General features: G+C 41.2%; 1 protein-coding gene across 1 annotated transcript in view; it reads right to left on the reverse strand.

Moving 5' to 3' along the window:
- XPO4 (exportin 4) overlaps positions 1-25,091 on the reverse strand; it is a 72,120-nt gene extending 47,029 nt beyond the window's left edge. The window contains exons 1-4 of the mRNA XM_059466912.1: positions 24,958-25,091; positions 4,092-4,197; positions 500-641; positions 111-249 (exon numbers count right to left, since the gene is read on the reverse strand). Coding sequence (XP_059322895.1) covers positions 111-249; positions 500-641; positions 4,092-4,197; positions 24,958-25,038 — 468 coding nt within the window. The 5' untranslated portion in view covers positions 25,039-25,091. The remainder of the gene's footprint in view (positions 1-110; positions 250-499; positions 642-4,091; positions 4,198-24,957) is intronic.
- Between the last annotated feature and the right edge of the window lie 741 nt (positions 25,092-25,832).

Consider the following 25,832-nt stretch of genomic DNA (forward strand, 5'->3'; position numbering starts at 1 on the left):
ATGACTAATTGTATAAGCGAAGTATAAAATATTTTATAGCCACTAAGTATATAATGTAAGCTGCTGATAGAGACTGCTTAACTTCTGAAGAAAAAAAACTAAGTACTTACCACAGTGGGGTTACCACTGCTGATCAGCTGGCTGACTTCATGAAAAATGCTTTTGCAGTCGATTGATTTGTCTAATGATCCCCGTTTCACTATCACCGCTACCGCTAATAAAATCTGCTCCCGAACATACTTTTGGAGGCTGTAAACAACATTGCACAAATATAATTGCAAGTCATTCTGGGCATGGATGCTCAATAAAATTTTAAACACATTTATTTTTCAAATATCTTGTGTAAATTCCTATGGGAAAACTGACAGAAGTTAACTGCTAAGACTAGAAGACAAATTATTCTTAAAATGATCTTGCACTGCTACTGAGGGAAACAAAAATGATAGCCCAGATTTTATGCAGAATCCTAGATGTTCAGAGGTGTGTTTTCTATACTTACTTAGGCCTTTGTAAGACATAGGTTAGAAGGAATGTTCGCAGTGACTCAATGCTAGCCTTTTCCAAGAGAATCCATTCTCTTACAACTGCTTCCATTATCGCTGTGGCAGCTTGAAAAAGGACATAGTCCACTTTACTAGTTTCTGTGGGAAAAAACAAACACAACTTGAGTACTAGAAGACATGTATTCAGCTTAAATGTGTTTCCAAAAAAAAAATGGAACTTACTATCATTTATTATTAAATAGAATATTGTTGCTATGAAAACAGAGAAGGAATTTACAACTCAAAAGGGGGAGAAATAATCAATAACCCAATTATCAAATTGTCTGGTATTATTCAAGTCAATGACCTAGGAGAAAAGTTGTCTGTGCTAGGAGGCTGGTTCAAAGAACAGGAATAAGAATGCTAACACAATGGAGGAATAAAATAAACAAGATAACAGATTTAGTTCAAATAGACTAATTAATAAAAGTGATTAATCTTACAGACATGTCAAAGTGGGAAATGCCTTTTCAAAGGCAGTCTGTGTCTGCCTTTGAAACAAATAGTACATAAAAGTACATGTATTTCATGGGCAATAAAAAGAAGTAAATCCACTTACACTTAAAAGAAACATTTCCAAGCAAAAATTTTACACCATCCATGGTGTATTTAAAGTGTTCTACATCATGTTCAAGTTTCCAGATTTATTTTGAGTTAACCAAAATGTAATTTCTGACCACAGTGTAGGAATCATTTGCCATTATTATCTAAATATAGGATTACTATGTATACAGATGCACTAAGGAAAATATAGAAGTATATTACAGAGAAAGGTTAACAGTTTGGGTGATTACAAAATACAAATTAAAGAGAAATGTCAGAATATTAATAAAATTTCTATGATGCTAGAAAGCTACAGAGACATTTTTGTTGTTTTCCTTTGCTTTTAAAATTTTTAACTTGAAAATAGCAGGTAATATCTCAGAAGCCAGTTCCAAAACATTCTGAGCTCTTAGAAAGGATGCAGCTACTGGGTGGCAAAAGCATAAAATATGAAATAAAATTTCCAAACAAGAAGCAGAGTTTGAGCTATAGTGGTTGACCTGCCAGGACTAGAAAAACTGTGTTTGAAAAAACCTCAATCACAAGATGAAGGGCTTTAAAATACTACAAAACAAACTCTCCTGTCCCAATTACATGCACACAAGTTTATAATATAATTTCCTTTATATGCAAGTTCTATATCAAAGATAGCAACTAATATGCTAAAATATTTTAAAGTAATTTAATCAGGCTCCAAATTTAAACCCACAGAGGTAAACATGCTTAAATAAAAATAAACCATGTTTAAATCTACTTAGCTTAATTTGGAAAACTAAGTAACCACTTAAATAGAAGATTAATGTGTATGTCTAACACATATAAAAACAAATTGAATTAATCCTGCATGAGAATTTTCATTCTGGCACTTGTTACTTTGGGCCTTTTCTAGTTGTACAAAGCTCATACACACACACACAAAGAGAGAGAACGTAATTAAAAAGGACGGCGTTTCCCCTTTGCCCGAGTCCCGCAGCCGCACAACCGCGATGCCGCCGCACAGAGCTGCAGCCCCCGGTGTGAGCCTGCCATCAGCCAGGGCAGCACCATCCTCCACGGAACTTACTGAAGAAAGGAAGGACAAGCAGTGCCTTGTGCTTCCTGGCTTCAACCCCAGGTTTCTAAAGGACAACATAGTAATGGCTGTTCTCCTTTTCCATATGCTCACCTTCTCCATTATTCTCCCTGTGTCACACTCTTCTTTCCATAAATGATATGATCCTTCTTATCTCTCTCTACCTCCATTCCAGTTCCTGTCTTGACCATTTTTTCCTGTTTCTTTTTAAAACCATCTGCTTGGTCCTCTGGTTCCAGCCCATCCTTCCTGCACACATCCCTTCAGTACACTTCAAGTCTTTTATTTTTCATCATGAACAGCTTGTTTTCCTTCCTGGTTCCTGATTTCACAATCCCTGCCTCTTCTTCCTCAACTCCCAAATCTTAACTATCTGTTCTTTCTGTCCATACTGTACAGATACATACTGAGGAAACACAAAGTTTTGAAAAATCTCTAAGTTCCAGGTCTCAGCATTACAACTGCTTAGATTTCCATGAAAAACCTGCCCCATGTGGAAACATGCTGGATTTTCAAGGTGGCAGCATATGAACAGTTTAAGGATGTAATATAGCTAAACATCCAGAAAGTATTATAATCAGCATCATATTCCCTTCAACCAGCCACATTTAAGATGGCATGAGATTTCATTATTTATTTCTGATTGATGATGAACACATCCTTAGATCCAAATGGTCTGCCAACAGATTTACTTAAGGATGTTTTTACCCACCTTAGTTTCTCTAAAAATCAAGTGAAAACAAGAAGCATCAATTTTGCTTACCCATCAAGCAAAAAGTGTGACTGCAGTTTTCCAAACCAGATGGAGTACTTCCATAAAATACTAAACCCAGAAGAACCTCATTTTTAGAGAAATATTTTGGTGTGGGGTGGGTGTAGGAAAGGAAGCACACCCTGATCTACATATCACAGTGTAACATAGCAGTAGGTCTGCAATACTGACATCATAATATTCCTGAATTCTAAGTCTCTAATTCAGTAAATTGATAAATAACTGTTAAAAAAATACTGCAAAATGAATTAAGTATGAAAAGAATATTTTCAACATAATTATAATATTTCTCTGTTCATTCTAGCAAATTCTTTAAAAGAAAAGTTGCTTTTTGTGGTTTTGGTACGTGTTCTTTTGGGCAAACTTTGAGGTTTCCCTCCTCAGGTCTCAGAGTCAGTTTTCATTGAAATTTCCCCTCACCTGTCCCCAGCACTCACATCAATACTACAGTGCTGAGCAGCAATCTTACATCTTTACTGCCCCTGTAATTTTCAGATCCAGCTGCCAAACTCTACAAAGTCTCTGTAGCACCTGTAAAAATATTTCTCTTTTATAAATAGCTACCTAATCACATTTAGAGCATTTTAGAGCACTAAAATCAGAGAAATTTCTGATGAAGGGTGGTATCTGCCTCTTTCCTTTCTCCACAGGTATAATCACATAAAATTTCAAATCAATACTGTCTTGCTTGTACCAGGTAAACAGATACTTTTCTAGCTTTTTCCTCCTTTCCTCCAGCTGGGCTGTCAACAGCAACTAAGCTGTTCAACTAGAAATAAACTCTCACTTCAGCACTAATGCAAAATCTGGTAGAAGTGCATAAAATTGCATAGTTGGCTGATTTAATGGTAAGCAAGCACAAAGTCAAGCAACCACACTACTGGCAGCTGCACAAACTGCACAGATTAGACAGTATTACAATAATCATGTTGCAGAGGAAATCTATTAAATCAGTTTAGGAAGTTAGCTACATTAAGTTACACCTTACAGCTTTAAAACTCACAGAAATAAAAAAAAAAGGACAGTAAGAGGCTTCACCCTCCATCAAAAAGTCCCAGTCATTAAAATCAAAACTGATGTTCAGAGCCCCAGCTACAAAAGAACAGCACAGTTCCAGTTATAAAAGAATGTACACACCTAAAATTCATTTATTGAAACTTACCCAGAATATGTTTGCAAACAGCAAATGGTGATTTTGATTTTCTAAATGATAGGAATATGTGCTCAGCATGTTGGCGTTGCTCATTGTTGACCATGGAAGGTGGTGCCTGAAAGAAAAAAAAAGTTATTCAAGCACTGATCAAAAATATACTAAAAGCAATGTCATGTCAATGTCATGAATGTCAAACACATAAATGTTTGCCTTGTTAAATACCAAAACCCAGTATCTCTTGGCAAAACTGCTTGATTTCAGACATTACCTCTTCTTATCTAGCACTCTGCATTAACAATGCATGCACATAGGTGTGAATATCGAGGTATCGGGCAGAGAGTGAATAATTTAAGTATAGTTCCCCAACAATGTTTCTGAAGAAAGTTAGAAGTCAGCTCTAAATTCAAACCAATTCCTTTTCTACTCAGACCAAAAATACCACTGCACATCACTAAATGCTGCCAAGCACACTCACAGTCCTGGAAGCAAAGCACTATTTTTTCATTAGCTCTACAATTGTTTTAAAATATGTAGTTGTATAATAAATCCTGGGTTTTAAAAATTACTACAGATACATTCTAAAATAAAGTATATGCCAGGTACATACTACCCTCTAGTGTTCAATATTAAAATTGACATCCTGAGGACTGGTGTGATTGTTGAGACAAGTTGGGAATGGCTATGGTGGTTCCTCAGCTTACACCCATCCCATTACATCCTGGGCACCTTGGCTGCGCAGGTAACACCTGCTGCTCTCCTGCTGAAAGCCAGCTCCAGTGAGGTTTCTACCCAAAGATCAGCTTGAGGTAAAGCATGAAACGATGCAATAACCTGGACTCCTGTGAGGTGCCTACAGAGCCCAGGGGAGCTGCCTGCCCTGCAGCCTCACCTCACTGCACAACCCCAACAGCCCACACTGCCCTACAGGGTAAAAACAGCCATGTAGAAAGTATCAGCAGCTCACAGCACCACACTGCTCTCCACTTCTGCCACTAATATTCTCTGACTTTTGCTTTTTGGAATTTATCTGAACTGCACAGGCTGCAAATACAAGATATAACCAGCTTAGCATGAGATAATCTAATGCAGGGCATTGATATCACAAACAGGGTAAGCAAAACTGATGCCAACCTTCAAGAAAGGAACATACACACATGTAGGAAGATCACATCCTAACTGCAGAGCAGGATCATGGTAACAGCATAGGTTACTGAACTTCAGTTGAACTTCCAAACTCCACATTCCAGCCCTGTCCCCAGCAGTTTGAGAAGACCATGTGTGCCACCTATCTTTCAGTCAAGGTTTATATTCACTACTTTGGGAATAAAAGCATCAAGACCAATGCTTTTAACGTAAGTGAAATATTTTCCAGTAAATAAACCACAAGAAACCTGATTGAACAGGTATTTCTGTGAAGTAACCTCAACTCTCCTGCATGCAGCAGGAGCTGTTCCTAATGGGAAAAGCTGTTTGTGTTTCCTGCAGTGTGAAGGACCATCCTCCTCTGCATGGATTCTAGCTACATTCACTGCAATAGAACCAGCTGTACAGAATGACAGAAGAATATTTGTAGCAGGTCATCAAACATGCAGGAATGACCCACACAGCAACAGCTTGATACACATTTCAGTCAGAGCTGTGGCAAATAAATCAAACCAACTGAAAAAAAAGGTAGTTCTCACTTTTTTCCCTCCACTGTATGGGCAAGCATTTGTGCAAATGCACAGAGAACCAGACTGGGGAAGAGATTACCAAAAATCATCCCAGATTTTTTCATCTGGATCAGTTCCCCAGTCTGGTTCACCATAAAAACAAAAAAGCCTAAACCAGCACAGTATGGGACATATTGCGTGGTGACAGCTTGCTTTTTTCCAGCACCAGTTATCATTTTAGGTGCATTTAATCTACAGCCTCCGTTGCTGTGCAGTGCCTGGAACAGTTTTCAGTCTCAAGGAACACACAACTCTGCTCAATGCATTTCATGAGAACTAAGAATCAAATTTCTTGAGACAAGTGACTTATTTTAATAACATTCTGGTACCAAAAGGAGAGATCCTCCTACTCCTTTCTTGGTCCCGCCTGCAAGGTCTTGTTCCCTCTTTGCATGATACTTTCTATCAACTAGTCCGCAAAAGAAAAAGAGATAGAGGGGAAATCCAGGAGCAAGGGGAATTAACATTTTGTTACTCTAATAAGCATCAAAAATCCAGAAAGCGCCAAAGTCAGTGCAATGATGGTTAGAAAAGGAGTGGAGTGACATTTCCCTTTCAACACTACTGACCTTGCAGCTCACAGCCCTGCAGTCTCATGAAGCCTCACTAATTATAGCCATGTTAGAAAGAATCCTTTGGGTGTGACAAAGCATAACATTTTGTAAGCCCAGGGTCATTAACAGCCACATCCTTTGAGCAAGAAGACCAAATCAGGGCTACCTGATCCAAACTAATTTTGCATTAACACATTATATTAAAGTTTGCCATACAGAAATCCTATCTATTTTCACTGTCAGGGATATCAGCTGCAAATTATAGCACCACTAAAAAAACAACCAAGGAAATTTTATGGGAAATACTTCCTTTATGTTTATAATAACTAGAAAGTAGATTTCTTGTTTTATGTTATTTTAGCTCTTCTACTCCTCTGAAGTTCAGTTACAGAAGACATTTGACACCTTGGAAAGGCATATGGCACATCATATTCCTATATTAAGTTTTAAAATGACAATAACTTAATAATACATTGCAAACTTCAACTCTCAAAACAGTCCAGAGCAGACAAGTGCAACAGTAAAGGTTTGAACTGTACTGCAAAGCCACCAGAGGGAGCTTAAAGATCACAGTCAACTGCCTTCACTGCATTCAGACAACATTTATCTGTACAATGAAAGTAAGTCCAGTTAGCTTTTGCTTTAAAGAAAAGGCCAGCATATACGTATTCAGTGCAAATTTAACATTATAAGAATACTGGCTCAGTGAGCCCAAGAGCCCTGTACCCTGGTGCCCAGCACCTCCTTGGCACAATAGGGTTAGAAACATACCCCCATATCCATCTTGTTTGGAAAGTCCCCTAGAGCACACCCATTCACTGGGTTCTTTCTAATTGTCTCCTTCAAACTCTTCTCTACTATACAACTTACAAGGAATTAAATAAAACACAGTAAGGTAATGAGCAGGTTCTTTTGACATGCTGAAACTATTTGCAGCTATATCACTTTCCTTTCTGTACTGTCTGACATTACCTCTAACCATCCGTGTGCTCTTTTGTCCTGCAAGTTACCTATAAAAGCTTCTCCTGGACAATGATCATTCTTCTGATTTTAGCATAACAAGCTACTGCCCCATAAGAAGAGGGCTCCTATGTGACACAGCATTATAAATAAAATTACAACTTTTCAACTTCCAAAGCTGTCTGGATACAGAAAATGACCAGCAGCAGCAGCGCCCAGAAAAAGGATCCAGCAGGACTACCGTTTCAAATGGCAGCTATCCACTCAAAGGAAAGGGAAACGGAAAAAAGAGAAGATTAGAAACAGTGTAGCAGACTAGCACTAACACTTGCAAGACCGCAAAACTTAGCTGAAAGCCTGGACAACTCCTAAGAAAGAAATGTAACTGCAAAAGATGGGAGACCAACTGCCAGGGAAAGTACACACACCACTAGGAAACATCTATAGATGTACATGAGGGAAGAATAAGGGCTTTGGGATTTTCTTTTATTTTCAATAGGAGTAGTTAGATGTATACAGATGTATCAGAAACACCTGCTTTATACAAGCATTTCCTACCTCAGCAACACGTTTTAAAAATATAGTGTAATTATGACTTACTTGCCAGGATGGAAAGTGCCAAGAAGTTAAAGTAATAGATACAAAGAATAGATACAAATAGATAGAAAGGAAGCAAACAGGTTGCAAATACAAGACATTCATTACGACGAAAGCTGAAGTCACTCCGTGTTTACCACTAACTGGCTGAAGCAGTAACGCCACATCCACATTAGAAGGCAGCTTTTTTAGCTCCTTCCTCTTATCTGAAAACACCTTTTGCTTTAAAAAAAAATAAATGCATCAAATTCCACCTTCCCAAGTGATTCTGTTCAGGCAGTTTTGTGTAAATCATCACAGATATACAAAATACAACTTTTTTTGATCATATATTAGAAGTTACATTTTTTTCTTAGTGGTTTTAGATTACAGAATAGAATTGCAGAATCACATAATGGCTGGAAGGGACCTTTAAAGGCCATCTAGTCCAACCCCCTACCATGGGCAGAGACACTTTCACCTTCCACCCAACCAAGGTACTCAGAGCCCCATCCAATTTGGCCTTCAACATTTCCAGGGATGGGGCATCCACAACTTCTCTGGGCAACAATTGCCAGTGCTTCACCACCCACACTGCAAAAAAATTATATCTTCTTACAAGGCCAATAAAAAAAGACCGAATTGGCTTCTGACTATGAATCTCGACCTCTTCAATACCTTCAACACCTTGTTGAAGGTGATTGTTTAGTAGTTTCTTCTAATATCAATGTGGATTCCAGAGAATATTTTACTTATTGCTTACCTAAGACACTGATAGTACCTTAGAAGTAACAACTTCTACCATTCAAGTGACAACATTATTCTGAAAATCAATAACGGAGTAGTTTTTTATTTAAATATTAGTTACCAGCTTGCACTGGTACTTCTGCATCAAAATTTTGCTAAGAAAAATCCTGGCCACAATCAAATATAAACATAACTAAGGATGGGATGAGCAGCATTCATTCCTTGCAGGAAAAAAAAAACCAACTTGCTAAGTCAAAATTTGATTTTTCCACTTTTGCTGTGGCAAAACAGCACTGAGCACAACCAAAGTCAGCATCTTCCTACAATTACACTGAGGGAAATCTGCAAATTAGCATGTCACAAAGAACACTCACGCACTCCTCCAGACTTCACTGCTTGGGAGAACACAGAGAGAGTACACTGGAGTGTTTTAAGCTGACACCCACAGTATTCCCACCTACCAAAAAGGTCCCCTATGAACAGCAGAGCCTAAACACTAGGAGGATTATGGAAAGGCAAACATGCCTACTAAGAGAACTTTCTTGGTTAAAAAAAAAATAAAAATCAAATTGCTTGTACCTGCTAGCACAAAAGCCAAGTAGGAGCCCCTCTTGCCAAAGGCAATGTTTATGTCTGCAAGTGAAGTACATTACAAACTTGACAAGAGTAGCAACAAAAATCTGATACTTCTACTGAAGTGTGACTTCATAAAATTCACCACAAACTCTCCAAACTGAGCTTCCAAATATGTAGGGGAATTATGCCTTTCTTGCAGTCAAAAGGTACAATAAAACTGTTCCCAAACTCTGGTCTGTGGGCCACCCTTGGCTTATGAAAACCCAGTTCAATACATTCTTGTTCTTCAGAATGGTGTCTAGACTCTGTGCTGCAGAGAGCCTGGGAAACCCAGGGGGAAAAGATCTAGTTCTCTGTCAATATACAAGGATAAGCAAAAGCCACCACAGATGGCAATGGCACTGCTGGGTCTGGACTTTGCTGACAGCCACCATCAGGCAAGACATGCTCAGAAAAGCAGGAATAAAGGAAGCCCAGATGGTTTGCCAACATGTCTCAGCAGGCAGGGAAGCCAAGTAATAGTGAGGCATATGCAAAGGAGAAAGATCATGAGTGAACTTGAGAACCATGTGCAGGGCAACACCATGTGATGGTGATAACATAGCTGAGGAGTACAGGCAAAAAATAGAAGGAAAAAAAGGGAGAAAACAACACAGGACAAGCAATAATTTTTAACTAGCACACATACTACATTTAGGACAGCTAAATATATTACTCCACTCATGTAAGCAATTGTTACGGCTGCAACTTAACTAAATAATCAAAAGTCATTCAATTTTAAATTAATGTACTCCTCTACCAAGATGACCAAAACCCACTAAAACCGGATTTCTATATCTTAAATAACAAAAATACCTTGAAATAATTACTCTTCAAAATAATTCTGCTGTATAAGCAATTTATACAAAAGAATCAGACTCAGAATAAGATTTCCAAGTTTAACCAAAGTCATATCAAGCAACATGCCCCAAGACTGAATTACCCTGACTTCTGTGAAGTCAAGCCATAACAAGTTTCCATTCCAGTTTTAGCAGTAACACTTTTCAAGTGCTTCAAATAAGCTTCTTTCCCTACAATATATCACAGCACACTCAAAAACTGTCACTTGTCTTATGAAAGTAGCTAATTGAAGAGATTAAATGTAGAGGTCAGGCACAGAGAACTGGACAATTAGCCACACTTTTGTTCTTAGATTTTCACCCTACTTCTCTAGCAGGCACGAATACCTAATGATACAAGATGTCTTGTTCTCTCATGAAGCAGATGCCACAAGCCAACAATTCAGGCTAGATGAAGATGCTCAGCTCTGCAACTGCTTTGCAAGTAGATCAGACATTCCAGCTTTGGGCACAAGGCCAGGAGGAATTTAAGACAACTGATAACAACAACAGCTTCTGCTGTCCCAGTCGGATCAGTCACGACACGACTGCCTAGCTTTGAGTAATAATTACTATAAAAAACTCAGCTGGCACAAAAAACATCTCCAACTATGTTCCAATGACTTCCTTTACACTTACTATTTTGAATAATCATTTAAATTACAGCAGTGACTCAGTCTCCAATTCAAAAGATACTCAAGATTATTTGTGCAGATTGGTAAGAAAGATGCAATAAATAACTTCCAACCAGAACTGCACTAGAGACAACATGGTGAAGATTTAAGACTTTCTGAACAACAAAAAGACTTCCTTTGATAAAAAAGTCTTCTCCAAAAGTAATTATGACTTGAATTATTTAAACCCCAGAGTGCCCGGTATTTTTCAGTATATATTTGGAACAAATGTGTGACTGCTGGAGGAATCGCCTCCTACACACCTACTCACTCACATCTTGCTTTCATGCAGAAATTTAACAATAGGGAAAAAAGACTTATTTTTTCCTCATCAACTTTTGCTTTATATTTTGAAGCTGAAATATGTTATTAAGTCTTTTGCAAGTAAATCACGAGACAAATTGCAGTTTGTAATAAGAGCTATTCTCAGTTTAGTAATGTTCTTGTATAAGATACTATATATATATATATATACACACACACACATTAATGGACTAAAGAGCCAAGTAAATCATTACCATCAATAGCAAAACATTTTCTGAGATAAGACTTCTCTCCAAGGCAAGCAACAAACACTACTGAGGTTTTACTTTTCAATTAACAACTTGATCCACAAATATGGACTATTACAGGCTCTCCACTGAAACTACCCTTAATTTATGTGCACAACACAGCTAAATCTGAGAAATATCCCATAATGGATATTTAGCCTACAGTAGTCTGGCTGTTGATAGTGAGAAGATGAATACTGACATGAGGCTACGGTTCAGACCCTTAAATTAAATGTTATTTATTTTCTAATCTCTACATTCACTGTTCTAACATTTCAAAGCACAAATGAGGTCTGATGTGCAGTTCTGTTTGGCAAAATAACTTTTTTAAAACATCTGACTGACTGATGGCAATGGGAAAATCCACATGGTCCCTTGCAGCCAGTAAGATCCAACAAAGCAACAAGAATTCAATCCACGTATGCCAGAGAAAGATCAAGCAAGACAGAAAATGTGACTCACTGTGTAAGAGGACAAAGGTAAGAAAAACACCCTAACTACACAGAAGAGTTACAGAAAACTTTAATGTTCCAAACCCAAACCTTTTAAAAGCACTTAATGTCTACAAAGAAAATCAACCCACTTTGACTTCAGTAAAAATGGCACATCACAACTGTAGTAGCACAGGAAAAATGTGTTACTAAAGGATACAAAAAGTCAAAGTGCCCTTACAACAACTGTATTCAAACCTCAAGTCCTGCTCTCCTATTTCCTCACGTTTCCTTTCATTCATTCATTTCAAAATCTGCCTATTAAGAGACGGGAGATTCAGCAGAAAATAACCCCCCATGCATTCTAGCTACTCCTTGGCTATCACAGGGCTGGTGGTGGCTGGCCTTAAATTCTGAATGATAGCAAATTTGGCAACCTGACCATCTCCTGGAGCTGGGGGGACCACGGCCTCCTTATCCTGAAGCAAGAAAGAGAAGAGTTGGCGGAAATGAACCAAATTTCTCCCTCAGCTCCCACCAACTGCAGCTGCTTCTCTCTTTCCCCACAAGGAGGCATGGAAGACACACGGCTAATAGGTGGAAAGGAGTCCCAGCACCAACACACACCACTATCCTCACTGGAGGGTGGACTATCCCCTGGCAGGACCTGGTTCTCAGCAAGAGACAGGATGCTAGCCTATCCACAGCCTCTAAAATCCTAATTACAACTCGATCATAGGATTCAAGTGGCTCACCTCTGTATTGCTCATTTCTGTGCCTATAAGACAGCACAGACACCAGTTTAAAAATGTGCCAGGATAGTACACAGTGAATTTCAATAGAAAGATTGAAGTAAAGAAAGAACAATTATGATCACTCTTCTACTAGACAGGAGATCATAATAACACTGGTAATGGCAATACTCGTTTTCTAAAGTTCATAACTTGAGATGTACACAATATACCCATTTATCAGGCTCACTAAACATCAAATACAGTCAGCATCTGCTCTGCCTCAGCAAAAGAAACTTTCATACTGTGTGTGAAGAAGTGTCTTATAGTATCCTTTTTTTTCCTGTTGTCCAATTTCCAATTATACTTTCTGAAAGAACAGCTATAAACATCCATTGCTGTAAGGGTGGCATTACTTTTACTTACCTGTAGCCTTCTACAGTGAGCACGTGCAGTGGAGTGAGACATCACAGGGGTAACCCCCATGCACCTCAGACCACAAAACACAAGGCAAAAGCCATCACTACATAAAATATTTAAACTGAGATAGTCATAAATTTTGATTTCTGAGCGTTTTAGGCTTTGACTGCTATCAAAAGGGCATTTCCTCCCACCAAGCTAATAAAGAAAGGCAGGCACACAAGGCAGCCAGTTTTCCTGCCAAAATTCAGAGTTCAGCACTTCCTCCACCATCAATCTTGTTAAAATGTCAAAACCATTTTGTCCTATCATAGTTATTTAGTAAGAGTTGATTAAAAGCAAGATAAGGAAGTTTTAAATTTTGTCTATATTTGATGTGGAAAACTCCTTTGGTTTACTGTACTTTCAAAATGGCATGGCCTAAAACCCCTGCCTTTATTAATGGCTTTTAACTGTTAAGGCACTAATGAAAACTTACACACACAAGTCAAACACATACAAAGTACAATATTTGAATCATGTAAGAAAACAGAATAAGATACAGACAGATACAAGGTACAGACAAGAAATCAAGGTTTAGCAAAAAAGAGGAGAATAGAGGCCAGAAGAAGAAGTTCATAACCTGCATTAGGTGGAAGATAAAGTCAAGAGAATTTGTGAAATTGAAATTAATTTTGTGAAGAGAATAACATCATTCGCTCAAACCCAGGAAAAATTATGAACTTTCACTGAACACACCTCGAAAAAGGTTCTTCCCAAGTTTGCCCATACTGGGAAACAGCAAAAATCCATCTAGAATGTTACATACTTGAGACAGTAAGATGTCTTCTACTTTTACCTTGTTTTCCCACTTTGTTCCACTCTTGCAAATACAGCCTGAATCATGATACTGAAGAAGTTACACATGTCTGTATTCATCCTATGATATATAGGAGCAGACACATGACACATATTTTGAGAAAACCTCTTCTAAACATGAGTGTTCTATGATAAAGTTGGGGTTTTTTTAATCCCTACAGAAATGTTTTGGGACATCATTTAGAAGGTGCAATTTTTAGGACTCCCTTAAAGTGAGTGCCTGAGCTCACACTAAGAAACTTGCACAAATTAGCCAAGTCTCAAGTTCTGAACAGTCAAATGGCTCCACACATTCAGGCTCCACTGAAAAAATGATCATGAAGAAATGTGGTCATAATCATATATTTTATTGTCAGCCCTCTTAGAGGGAATATTACTGTAAAATGAACAGAAGACTAGCTCCAGCAACAATATTGTTATTTCTCTCGATATTAGAATTTAATATTTATATATTCCCCACTAAACAATTCATTATTCTGAATCTACCCAACATCTGTTCCTAATCCCACTTAAAACAACCTCACAAAATAAAGGGTTTGCAGCTTACCTTCCCTAATTCTCTCAGGAAGAAGCACATTTGCTTTTGTGCTTGGGCTTTGGTGCTTGCTGTTGACAGGTGAGGAAAGCACTATTCATACTCTTGTCACCAGAAAGGAGTGTGCCTGTTTTGCAAACTTATTTGCACATTTCCTCAATAACAATGCAAGATGTAGTCATCTGGGAAGCTACCAAGACCATGATTGAAAGAGAAGTCAAATAGCAGCAACATTATTGGCAAAATAAACAGTAGATGCCAGTGGCCCAAGAGATGAAAAAGCTAAACTAAATGTGAACAGTTAAGACCGTGATGAAAAACAAAACAAAAACAAAATTATGACGTAGAAAAAACGCAAAGCTCTTTTTGCACCTGAGTGAAGGTTAATGTAACACTTTTCAGCGACGGCTTCAACAACACCCAATTCACCTTTAAGGCACCTAGAATCAAACCAGCAGCTAGCTGCACAGGGGGAACACATTCCCTCCCCACCACAGGGCTGCAGTGCTGTGCAACAGAGACACAGGCTAGAGATGTTGTGGAGATGTCCTCATGAAATCTACCAGTGACACATGTGCAAAATGTGGCTTTTAGATGAGGGGTGTCACATAAGAGGAAACCAACTGAGCTGCAAGGTGAAACCCAGAGCAGGCAGGCGGGGTCTGCCAGCACCAACAGCACCTGTGTGAAGTCATGGCAAGATGAGTGAGTGACTGACTTAAGGGACCGTGTGAATGCCGGGACCACCAATACAAGACCAAGGTGTGGCAGATCAGTTTTGGGGAAGTTCACAACAAAACCTTGAAGAGCACCTATTTGCAGAACCAAACAAAATAATCAAAAGGAGAAGAACCTTTGCTGGTTGCCCAAGGCAGAGAAGTGACACATGTAGATCATAACACTAGTGAGAGGATGACACTTAACCTCACATCACCAGCTTGAACACCTTCCAGCCATCCCCAGACAGGCAGTGCACTGATAGAACTCCTCTTGTGCTGCCACAGGACACAGGTGGCAGTTCTGCTGTAACTCATCAATGAGCCAGCGTGGTTTGTGCTTGTACAATTGTTTCTGCTGCTTATTAGCTCTGATACTGTTTGCACACCATCACTAATGCCACAATTAATGCCAGTTGGAACACTGCTTCACAGTAATAAAGGATGGTACAACTGAGTGTTGGTTGTCATCCAACTGCACCACTGTTCTTCATGCAGACCAATGCTTTAGTCCCAGAGCCACAGGCACAAGTCAATGCACCAGCCTCTGGAGTACACACAGCTACTGCATTTGCACACTGTGTTAATGATGCTGCAACACATTTTTTGAATTCTGCACACTGCCCCTGCCCTCCTTCACACACTGTTGGAGCACAAACCTATGCAGCCAGGATATTTACTTGTGATGTCAAAGAGTAAAATTCAAGGTCCTTCCAAAGCAGCCTGAAGAGGGGATAGAACATGCCTCTGTCACTTCCTTGTGTCTTAAAAACTATCAAATTATGCATTTCCAAAAAACTTGAAATACAAAAAGTTGAGGAACATACCACTCACTCCAATGCAATACCACGTGGCTTTTCTGCAGCTCTTCAAATGAGCAGATTTCAAAATACACTTGTGAAGGATGCTGGTTTTATTATTTTCCATCATTACAACAGGATTCCAGTCTAAGTTGACAGCAACGAAGAGGGGCTGCCTCTCCAGACCTCCAAGGCTGTGGTGCTTGGAGATCTTCCATTCCTTGCAGCCATGTTAACTCCTCTCCACTCCCAGACACACATTATTATCCTGTGCTAGCTTTGGCAACTGGCAAGTCCTTCTGACAGCCAGTCCAGCTCACTAACCCAGCAGATAATCAATCCAGCAAAAAGACAAGTAATGTTTTTTCTCTGCCACTCAGTGTTAGGCTGGTTTAAGCTCCTGTGAAAATATAGACCATGTCACACTTAGAAGCCTGGGACTGCAGATGCTCTTCATCTTAGCCAAGCTTTTGAAATCCCAGAGCCCGCCACCATAAACTGTAAAATTCCATGGCAAGACACCTTTCTGCACTTTGCTGATTTCACAGCCACAGATTAATTATACAAAGCCTTCAAGAGACCCTGGCATAAGGCATATTTCCAACACTACCACAGCTGTGCCTCTAGCATTTTGCACAGCTGCACATAAAACAGCTGGCCTGAATGACAACAGAGTGAAATTCATAATTTCAGCACAAATCATGATATACCTTTAGCCTTTCTTCGTATTCACTTTTGTAGTTCTATAAATTTTGAATTTGGTAGGCACCACTGAACCAACTTATCTGACTTACAAAGTAACAAAAGCAAAACCCATTATTCACTTGCTCCTACATTAACTTAAATAACTTTTTAATGTATTTTCTACTAAAAAATAAAATCAGTTTTGATTTGAAAAGACAGAGAATTATATATGCTACTTCCTAAGTGGTTTAACAACATAATTTGACCAAATTTCTTCAAAGAGCATAGGCAAGCTTTCTCATCTCAGTCAAGATAGTAGAATTGTCTCTAATGCAACACAGTGAAAATTACTTTTAATTAAAAGACACTTTTCTCTCTGAATTCACTACCCAATCTAGCTCACTGCACAACCACTCAGGTGGGTGTACTATTATCCTACGTTTTGGCAGAGCCAAAGACAGCACTGTACAGCAGCCACTCATTATGTCTCTGAAATAGGAAAGTTTGGGGTTTTCCTTTTTTGGAAAATGGGAAAGGGGAAGAAGAGGGACTATTTAAAGTATATCCTCTTGTCAGTTTTCCTTCATTCCCTAAAATCCCTATCTTAACAACTACTCCCTGTTCAACAAGATGTTTTGGACTTCAAAGTCCAAAGGACCAACATCTCCTACAGCTCAGATCTGACACTTCCCCTTGTATGCCACATCTCCCAGCACATATGTGGGTTTATGCCACTCATACACCCTACTACACATCAAAATTGCAGAGATCTTATGTACACCTAATTCAGACAGACTTTTTATAATCAAAGCACTGTCAGAAACTGATGAAAAGGAGTATTTTACTTATCTGCTTGTGACAGGATCAGCTCAACTTAATAATCAGGAGGATTTCTGCCACCTCTCCATAGGGAAAGCTGTTAATTAACTAATGAACACAGATTAGCATAACAACGATAAGACTCTTAGGAAGCAGGTTAAAGGGAAAACAGCAGTAGGTAGTGCCTGAAGAAGAATAATCCAGATGGAGTTGTGGACTAATGAAGCTCCCCAGCAGATGAATGTAGACACAAGCACACAGTATTTACATTGATTACTCAGAACAAAACATAGAAATATGCCAATGCAATGGTGACATGTCAAATGGGTGTGAAACATATTGATTCAAAAAGACTGTGAAACAGTCAGGGGAAATAAACTCTAAGCATGCATAATCCCATTTCACTAGATTTTAATTTCATCAAACACAATGTTTACTTTTCAAAGATATCAGAATTTCTATCAGTTCTCACTTCTCTAATCTCAACTCTTCACTTTAGTACAGATAAGCTCCATGCACATTTGGTCTTGGCTCCCAGTTAAGAGTTTCACTGGCATGGTGCACACAGCATGCACATTTATCTCCCAGGCTGTAATCTGAACTGTGTGCCTGTAAAATGCACCAACCACACCAGCTCTCAAGCAAAAGAAGAAAAAGATATACATATATATGATGGACTCTTAAGTTATTTAGTACTGCTCCGAAAAATTATCTGAACAACTTGGGTATGGTTCTCTGAAAACATCACCTTGCTGCTCTGAAGCAATTAAGAAAAGTACAATGTTAAGTACTATTAGGGAAGGAATACAGAAAAATCTCAAAAATTTACAACCATCTAAAATCCTCAAGTACCTACATCAAAGAATTCTGGTCAGTTCATTCAAAAACAGTATCATAAATCTAAAAAAACACAGAGGGATGATCTGATGTATGGGGGAACATCCCATATGACAAAATGACAAGACCCTTCAGTTTAGCTAAGAGATGACTGGAGGATGAAATAAGATAGAGAATTATACAAAATCACAATGGATACTGTAGAAGAAAAATCAGAACATGTTATAGTTATTTCCCATAATTTCAGAATGAAGAAAATTATGAACCAGCAGGCTTCACTCAAAGAACTATATTGTTTTTTTCTAAAAATATTTGTAAACCTCATTACACTCAGAAAAGCATGGAATATATATGTATAAATACTAAATAATATATATAAAAACTAGAAGGAAAGAAAAGGCATTCCAAAAGCAACTGGACCCATTTGTGGGCAAAAAACAATGACAACACCTCAAACATTATTTGAAATTGCTAATTCAAATAATGTAAAGTGTCCACTAGTAAAAGAATCATCTTTACCTTTCAGACCTCTCTAAATCAGCAGCTACAGGCACCCACCAGAAAAAAAAAAACCCATCTGAGCAGAAATTTTCCCAATTCTAGCCGTAATATAGCACACATCCTGCTTGTTTCATGGGTGACAGCTTGGAGGACTTTCCAAATCTTCTCAGCATTGGAATGATTCATTTATCTGACTTCTTACAACAGGCAACCTGCCATAACAAAAGCAGAGCTACTCCATCTCGCCCTTTCACCCTTACTATGAGCCATGCTTCAGTCTGAAAAATTGCCTCACAATGAAGACATATTGCAACAAGAAACCGAACTTCCTTGTGGAATAAGGATTGTCATGGCCTTTGTGGAGAACAGGCTAGCTGGTTATGTCAAGATGTGAGATAATGGAGAATTGATGAGGCTGATTGAGCAAAACCACAAGCTGGGCCACTTGCTCATCTTGTGCCTGGGCTTGAGCAAGGCTTAGCAACTGAATGTTGCCTGTGCTGAAGCAGAGGCCCCAGAGCCCAGTGTTGTCTCAGTAAAGTGCAGAAACTACATCTCTGTGCCAGCCCTCAGCCTCCTTCACTGTGCACAAGCAGCCTTGGTTTAGATCTGTTCCTCTGAGGAGACAATGATGGGAATACAGACCTGGTGAAGGTCAGAGGGCCACCAGTGCTGCCTCAGCCCTGTGGAGGAACACACTGAGGTACCACACTTCTGTGCTGTCTTTTCCAGCCACAAGATAGTTAGCTCAGTTTTATGAAGGTAACCAAAGACCCTCATTCACCCCTTGTTTATATATTAAAAGCCACACCTACCAATAAGAAAATAAGAAAACAGATATTCCCCCACCCTACATCTATGATGGCAGCAACAGGCAGCCAATGATTTTTAACTGTAGTCATTCATCCATTTGTCCAAGAAGTATAAAACCAATATTTGAAATCCTTCCTTATGGAAGGACAAGAATACAACTCCATTCTACAGACAAGTCCATGGGTTTGCTCCTTGCCCCAAGGCAGGCACAACTCTGTGGTAAGATTTGTTTCTCTAACTGCCTTAGAGCTTACCTGGGAAGACCTGTGCACAGACCTATGCACTTATATTTTGTAGGTCTAGTGCAGTTATCAGCAATCTAACAAAACCCTATAATCTGCTGCTTCAATAAAACAGCCTGTTCATGATTCCACAACTAAAAAGTTCTTATTCAAAGTGACCGGATTTTAGTGCCTAAGTGGTTATAAATGAGAAATTAAGCCTGTCTGTACCCAGCCCCTCTGATCTCTGAGGACTGGCTAGAAGGCAAGCAGGTTTATTTCCTGACAATTTCATACACTTACCACAACAGGCCTGATCTCCACAAAAGGTAGATCAAAAAGAGCCAACCATATAAACTGCCAAGCTTGATGGTATAAACAATCTGATCCTACTAACATGCTCCCTTATGCTCTTACTCTGTAAGCTTATTAGAACATCTGAAACAACCACTGTCAGACCACTCAACTTTAGCCTGAAATCTGCCCTAGAATAGCAGGATAAATCACAAACTAAGTGGTACCCTGAGAAGGTGGTGATGTGAGAATCCACATCACCCCACATACACACCCAACACCCACCCTTTGAAACAGACCACAGTCAAAACAGAACATTTACAAACTTTTAAAGAATGGAACTCTTCTGAAAAATCACAGAATCACAAGGCTGGAAGAGACCTTCAAGATCATCGAGTCCAATCCATGCCCTAACACCTCAAGTAAACCATGGCAGCGAGTGCCACATCCAGTCTTTTCATAAAACACATCCAGGGATGGTGACTCCACCACCCTCCCAGGGAGACAATTCCAGTACTTGATCACTCTTTCTGTAAAAATATTTTTCCTAATATCCAACCTATATTTCCCTTGGTGCAGCTTAAGACTGTGTCCTCTCATTCTGTCAGTTGCTGCCTTTACCCAATGTTCTTTGATCTTTCCAAGAACCACACCACACATAATAGCCTAACAAAGACCTCTGAACCTACTTCACTCAAGCCCCTGCCCAAAAAGAACTAATTTCAAAGTTAGATCAGGTTGTTCAGGGACTTGTTCAGTCAAGTATTAAATATCTCCAAAGACAGGAGATCCTACAGCCTCCCTACACAGCCTGCTCCACTGCCTTCACCAATCACACTTAATGTGATTTTTTTTTGTCTTGTATCCAGCTGGAATGTTCCCTTCTGAAACTTGTAACCTCTTCTCCTTTCAGTGTGCAGCTCTAAGTGAAGTCTGGCATTTCCAATATCAGGAGAGTCAGAGTTAGCAAGTAAATTGTACAGTGGAGGTATATTACACACTTGAACCAACCTGACAACTCACCACTAGCAGGGGCAGACCAGCTCTGCACGTGTCCAGCAATCTAATTTCAGTGCCCCTGTGCTAGCTCTGCAACCTAAATGGCTGCACAGATAGCCAATACATCTCGCTAACCTGACAGAAATCCATTCCCTTGTTTAATTCCTATGTCATCTCAGCAATATTAATATCTTCTGCACAGGGTCACAAGGGAGAAAGCAGAGCTGCAGGTAAGAACACAGCACCTCTTTTGGAGGGAGGTGGGGTGAACAAATAATAACCTGTGAATTTACATTTAGGTGTCAGAGAATATCATATGCTAGAAAATTTCAACCTGCTTTAATAAACTCTCAGCAATAACTAAGTGGTGTTTGGCATGTTTCCTACTTCATTCTCTCACGTCTGGGATGAAATTTAAATTTATTTCCTTAATAATACAACCTATGCCTTCTCTAATTGATGAAGGCAGCTATTAAAAAAGTGCTTAACTAGTACTAATTATATTTGTCATTAATTACCACCTGAGCTAAACAGAACATAATAGATAGGAGACACAGGATCAGGGGACACCATGCCAGTAGGAAACAGAGGAGGAGCAAATGAAACCAGGTCATACAGATGTTGGTGTATGGTCTTTACCAAGCCAAAGTCACACAGGCCAAACATGGACACCAGCCTGTGGCACTGAGAAACTTCACAGCAAAGCATTCATGGGGATCTTACTTCAGGAGAACACCATGCAACTTTACTAGAAAGTTAATTTTTATACCTCAAATACTTTTATACATATTACAGCACCAGCCTGCCAAATCATATTTGGCAGCTAACGACAAGATAAGTTTCATCTTTTAATAAAAATTTGTCCATTTAAATTGACAAATTCCAATCCTTTCTCAAATTAAGCCTTTTGAATGTGAGCTACCTAGAATCTGTTGAAAGGCATTAGTGGTAACAAGGGAAAAGCATTTACATGAAGCTGTAGAAGAGCTTGGTGAGAGAGAAGATTGAACATTTCCAGGTTTTAAACATGGCATGCCATGGTTTGTAAAGTCCATAAAGATCAGCAATTTAGGAGAGCAGGACATGGGTGTTCTTTATCTGATATCTAAAATGTAATTTTTCAAAGGTAAACTCAACTAACCCAGAGCAATGAAAAAAATTTATGAAAATACTTCTCAAAGATTTAGAGAGCTCACAGTAATCCATGCTTATCCTCAAGGAAAGTTAATTAAACACATTCAGGTCTTTTTATTAGCATGCCACTATTTTCCTCAAAGCTTAGTACTTCTATTTGAAATCAAGGCAAGCATCAAGTAAACCACCACCACTCCCTGCTCTGTATTTTGAAATGCTGAAAAACCTTTGATGCATCCCTAGCCACCCATATTTTGCAAGGATTGCCACTGTCTCAGCTGCGACAGACTGTAACACGAAAACCTTGCTGAATCCCCCCACAGCTCCCTGCCCAGTTAAAACCTTCTGCTATCTACTGTCAGACCATTCACAGCTCTGCCCTTTCCCACTGCTTCAGGTAAGGGTCTACTGCAAGGTGGCTGACTCATGACCTCCAACAGTAGCAGCAGGTTCATTACCCTTCACAAGTCCTCAGATTTTTACATAAACACCTTTCTAAGTGATCCCAGCAGGTTGCTTGATCAGTTCACCCCTCCTGTCTGCCACACAGAGATAACTTCCCATTCTCATCCCTAAGAGGACCTTTACCAAACAGTACAGCCCTCTGGCTAAATGAAATTCAGATCATCACTGTCCAGGTGCAGTCCTGAAACACAATCAGGCCCCTCTTTTTGCACAGTTGCTAACAAGACAGAACAGCAGCAGAGCTCATAACTCTTTCAGTCCCTGGGGTCTTATGTCCACCTTTGTGAAGCACCTGCTGAGCTGCACTCCTCTCCTGCATCCCTCCTAAGAATCAGTGATTTCTGAGAAGGAACACAGGGCAATAACACTAAACAGTTCTCACAGCTCTTCCACAGCCAACCCTGCTTAAAGCCTGGTTCTGAGTCCTCACTCTCATGGATAGCATTAGTGAATATCTCTGTTTCATGCAGCTTCCTCGGTAAAAGCCATCTAACTAGCTCTTCTCAGGTTAGTGTTGTCTATGAAACTTCCAAAATCAGCTGTGGAAAAGAAATAAAAGAAGAAAAAGCTAAATATCACAAGTCAGGTTTCATACAGTCAGAGGCTGTAGGGACAAAGGATCATTGTTGAATTTCTACCTAACATCCATGTGCTTGCAGACCCAAGATGTACTTTTACCAGCAAGTTCAGCAACTATTCTTCAACAGAATCACAAACATTTCCATAAGAGGCCTGCACCTTTTCACTGTATTAAAGTTTTTATTTAATTGAACTCCACAGTAAGTTGCTTTTCCCTCCCTGTGCTAGCCGGCTATGCTAGAGAAACAATGCTCACAACAAGTTACCTTTAGTCTTCAAGCACAGATGCAAGACTTTGGAGATGCCACTGCACATGCCAGTGGTTTGATACTGAAAATACTTAAGCATCAGCTTCGTTCCACACCCCTGTTCTGTTACACAGTAATACTTTCTACCAATTTTCCTTACCAAGGCAAACTCTCCTAGTAATTACTGCATTTGTGTTATTTGTAAAACAGAGATACACAGACCTTACCAGAACATCTAACAATCCACACAGACATGTTTTGTAGAGCATGCACGAATCAAAATCAGCTCAAAGCTTGAAGCACATCACTAGTGGCATACTTTGTGAAGTATTCTTCTAAAAGGACTAGTGCTTGCTGCCAAGCTACTTATCTTTACTGTCCTGCTTGGAAACAGTCAGTGTTTTTACTTGCAAGGAGTAACACACATGACTAAAGATGATCACCTCTCACTTTACAGTCGGGCTACTTCAGTGAGACCTTAAAACACAATCGTTCAGGCTCTGGCCATTGGTTACTTATTGATACCAGAAAAACTTCGCTAGTATTTATTTGGTTCTTTTGAAATCCCATTAATAGCCACACCTTACAAACTTTATTATTGTCAGAACCACTTTTTGGTAAGATAAATTCTGTAGGGAAGGGTTTCAGCTAGACATGTACTAGAAGATCTGCAATAAAGACCTGTAAACTATACCAGCCAACACAGAACTTTTCATTCAAACAAGTCTTTTACAAGCAGGCAAACCTAGGATGCTTTAGCACCAGTGGTCACTATCGGTACCCAGCTCCATCACATTTCTGATCTTTGCCATATGGGCTTTCTTTTCCACGCAGTTATGAAAACAAGATAACACACAGACATCAGGGACAGTTAATTGATTATTAAACAGATCAAGTGCGAAGCACCACTAATGGCTTTGCTTCAACGCGGCAGCACCGTGAGCCTCTGGCTCCTGGGTGCCCCTCCACTTAGAGGAAAACTCTGGAACCGGACCGCGCCACTCCCGAGGCCGCTTCCACGCTGCCCAGGGTGCCTCGCTGTCCCCGCTGGGCAGGGGACGGGCGCGTCCTCCCGCCGCTCCTCCGCCGCCGCGGGAGTGCCCCGGGCCCCGGCCCCGGGAGAGGGAGGGAGAGTGGCTCACTGGCAACTTGGGCGAGGCTCAGGGCGGGGGACGGTGGCGTGCGGGGGCTGGGGACGGGCAGCCGGCCGCGGGGCGGGCAGCGCGGGCAGCCGGCACAGCCTGCCCGGGGCGACGGGAGCGGGCGGCACATGGAGGAGCGGCGCGGCGTGCGCGGCGGGGCCGGCCCCGGCTGCGGAGCCACAGGGACGAGCCGGAGCGGCGGCGGAGGGACAGGAAGGGAGGGAGGGAGGAAGCCCGCTCGAGTGGGGAGAGGGACGGGGCGGCGGAGGCGGCGCGCCCCGGCGGGCTGCGCCCCGAGCTCCGCGCCCGAGGGGCGAGGGCAGCGGGAACGGAGGCGGGGAGGGGAGAGGGGTCCGGCGCGGGCGCGCCCTCAGGGGCGAGGCGGCGCTCCGGGCGCGGCGGTGCCGCCGCCCGCCTCACCATGAGCACTTTGGCCGCGTTCTCCAGCTGGGCGATCACCTCGGGGGCGCCCCCCGCCGCCGCGGCCGCCGCCGCCATCATGGTCTCTCTTCAATGACGCGCCATGCGCTGCATTCTGGGGCGAGGCGGCCGCGCGGCCAATCCCGGCCCGGCCCGGCCCCGCCGCGGAAGCGAAGCGGCGGCGCCGCCGCAGCACCGCCAGCGCCGGGCGGGGACAGCGCCCGCCCCGCGCACCTCCCTCCGCCCGCCCGGCCCCGCCCCTCAGGCCCCGCCCGGCCCAGCCCGGCCCAGCCCGGCCCGCAGAACGCGGCGGGACCTCCCGAGCCGCGGGGCGGGGCCCAGGTCGCCGCCCCTGCCCGGCCCGCAGTTTGTTAGGGGTGGAAGGGGCCGCTGGAGATCACCCGGTTACACCCCCTGCCAAGGCAGTGTCAGCTGGAGCAGGTTGCGCAGGAACGCGTCCGGGTGGATTTGGAATGTCTCCAGAGAGGGAGGCTCCACAGCCACCCTAGGCAGCCGGTTCCAGTGCTCTGCCCCTCTCCGTGGAAAGGAGTCCTTCCTCGTGTTGAGGTGGAACTCGTGGTCAAGTGTGGCCATTGGTCCTCGTCCTGTCGCTGGGCACCACTGAAGAGAGCCTGGCACCATCCCCTTGGCACTCTCCCTGGAGACTGCCATGCACTTCTTGTGCTTCCCAAGGAGCTCAGGTGCCAGCGCGGCCGCAGGCGCTGGTTGCTGGCAGTCTCTTGTGCATTGCAGTGCTTGCAGATCTGTGGTGGGATGAGAAGCTGAGTTTGTAAAATATAGTTTATGAAGTGGTGGGGAGGGAAGAGAGGGGTCAGCATCTTTACAAATGAACTGGTTTACAGCAGACAAAACAA

Source organism: Ammospiza nelsoni, chromosome 2 (assembly GCF_027579445.1).
Source record: "Ammospiza nelsoni isolate bAmmNel1 chromosome 2, bAmmNel1.pri, whole genome shotgun sequence".
Classification (NCBI taxonomy): Eukaryota; Metazoa; Chordata; class Aves; order Passeriformes; family Passerellidae; genus Ammospiza; species Ammospiza nelsoni.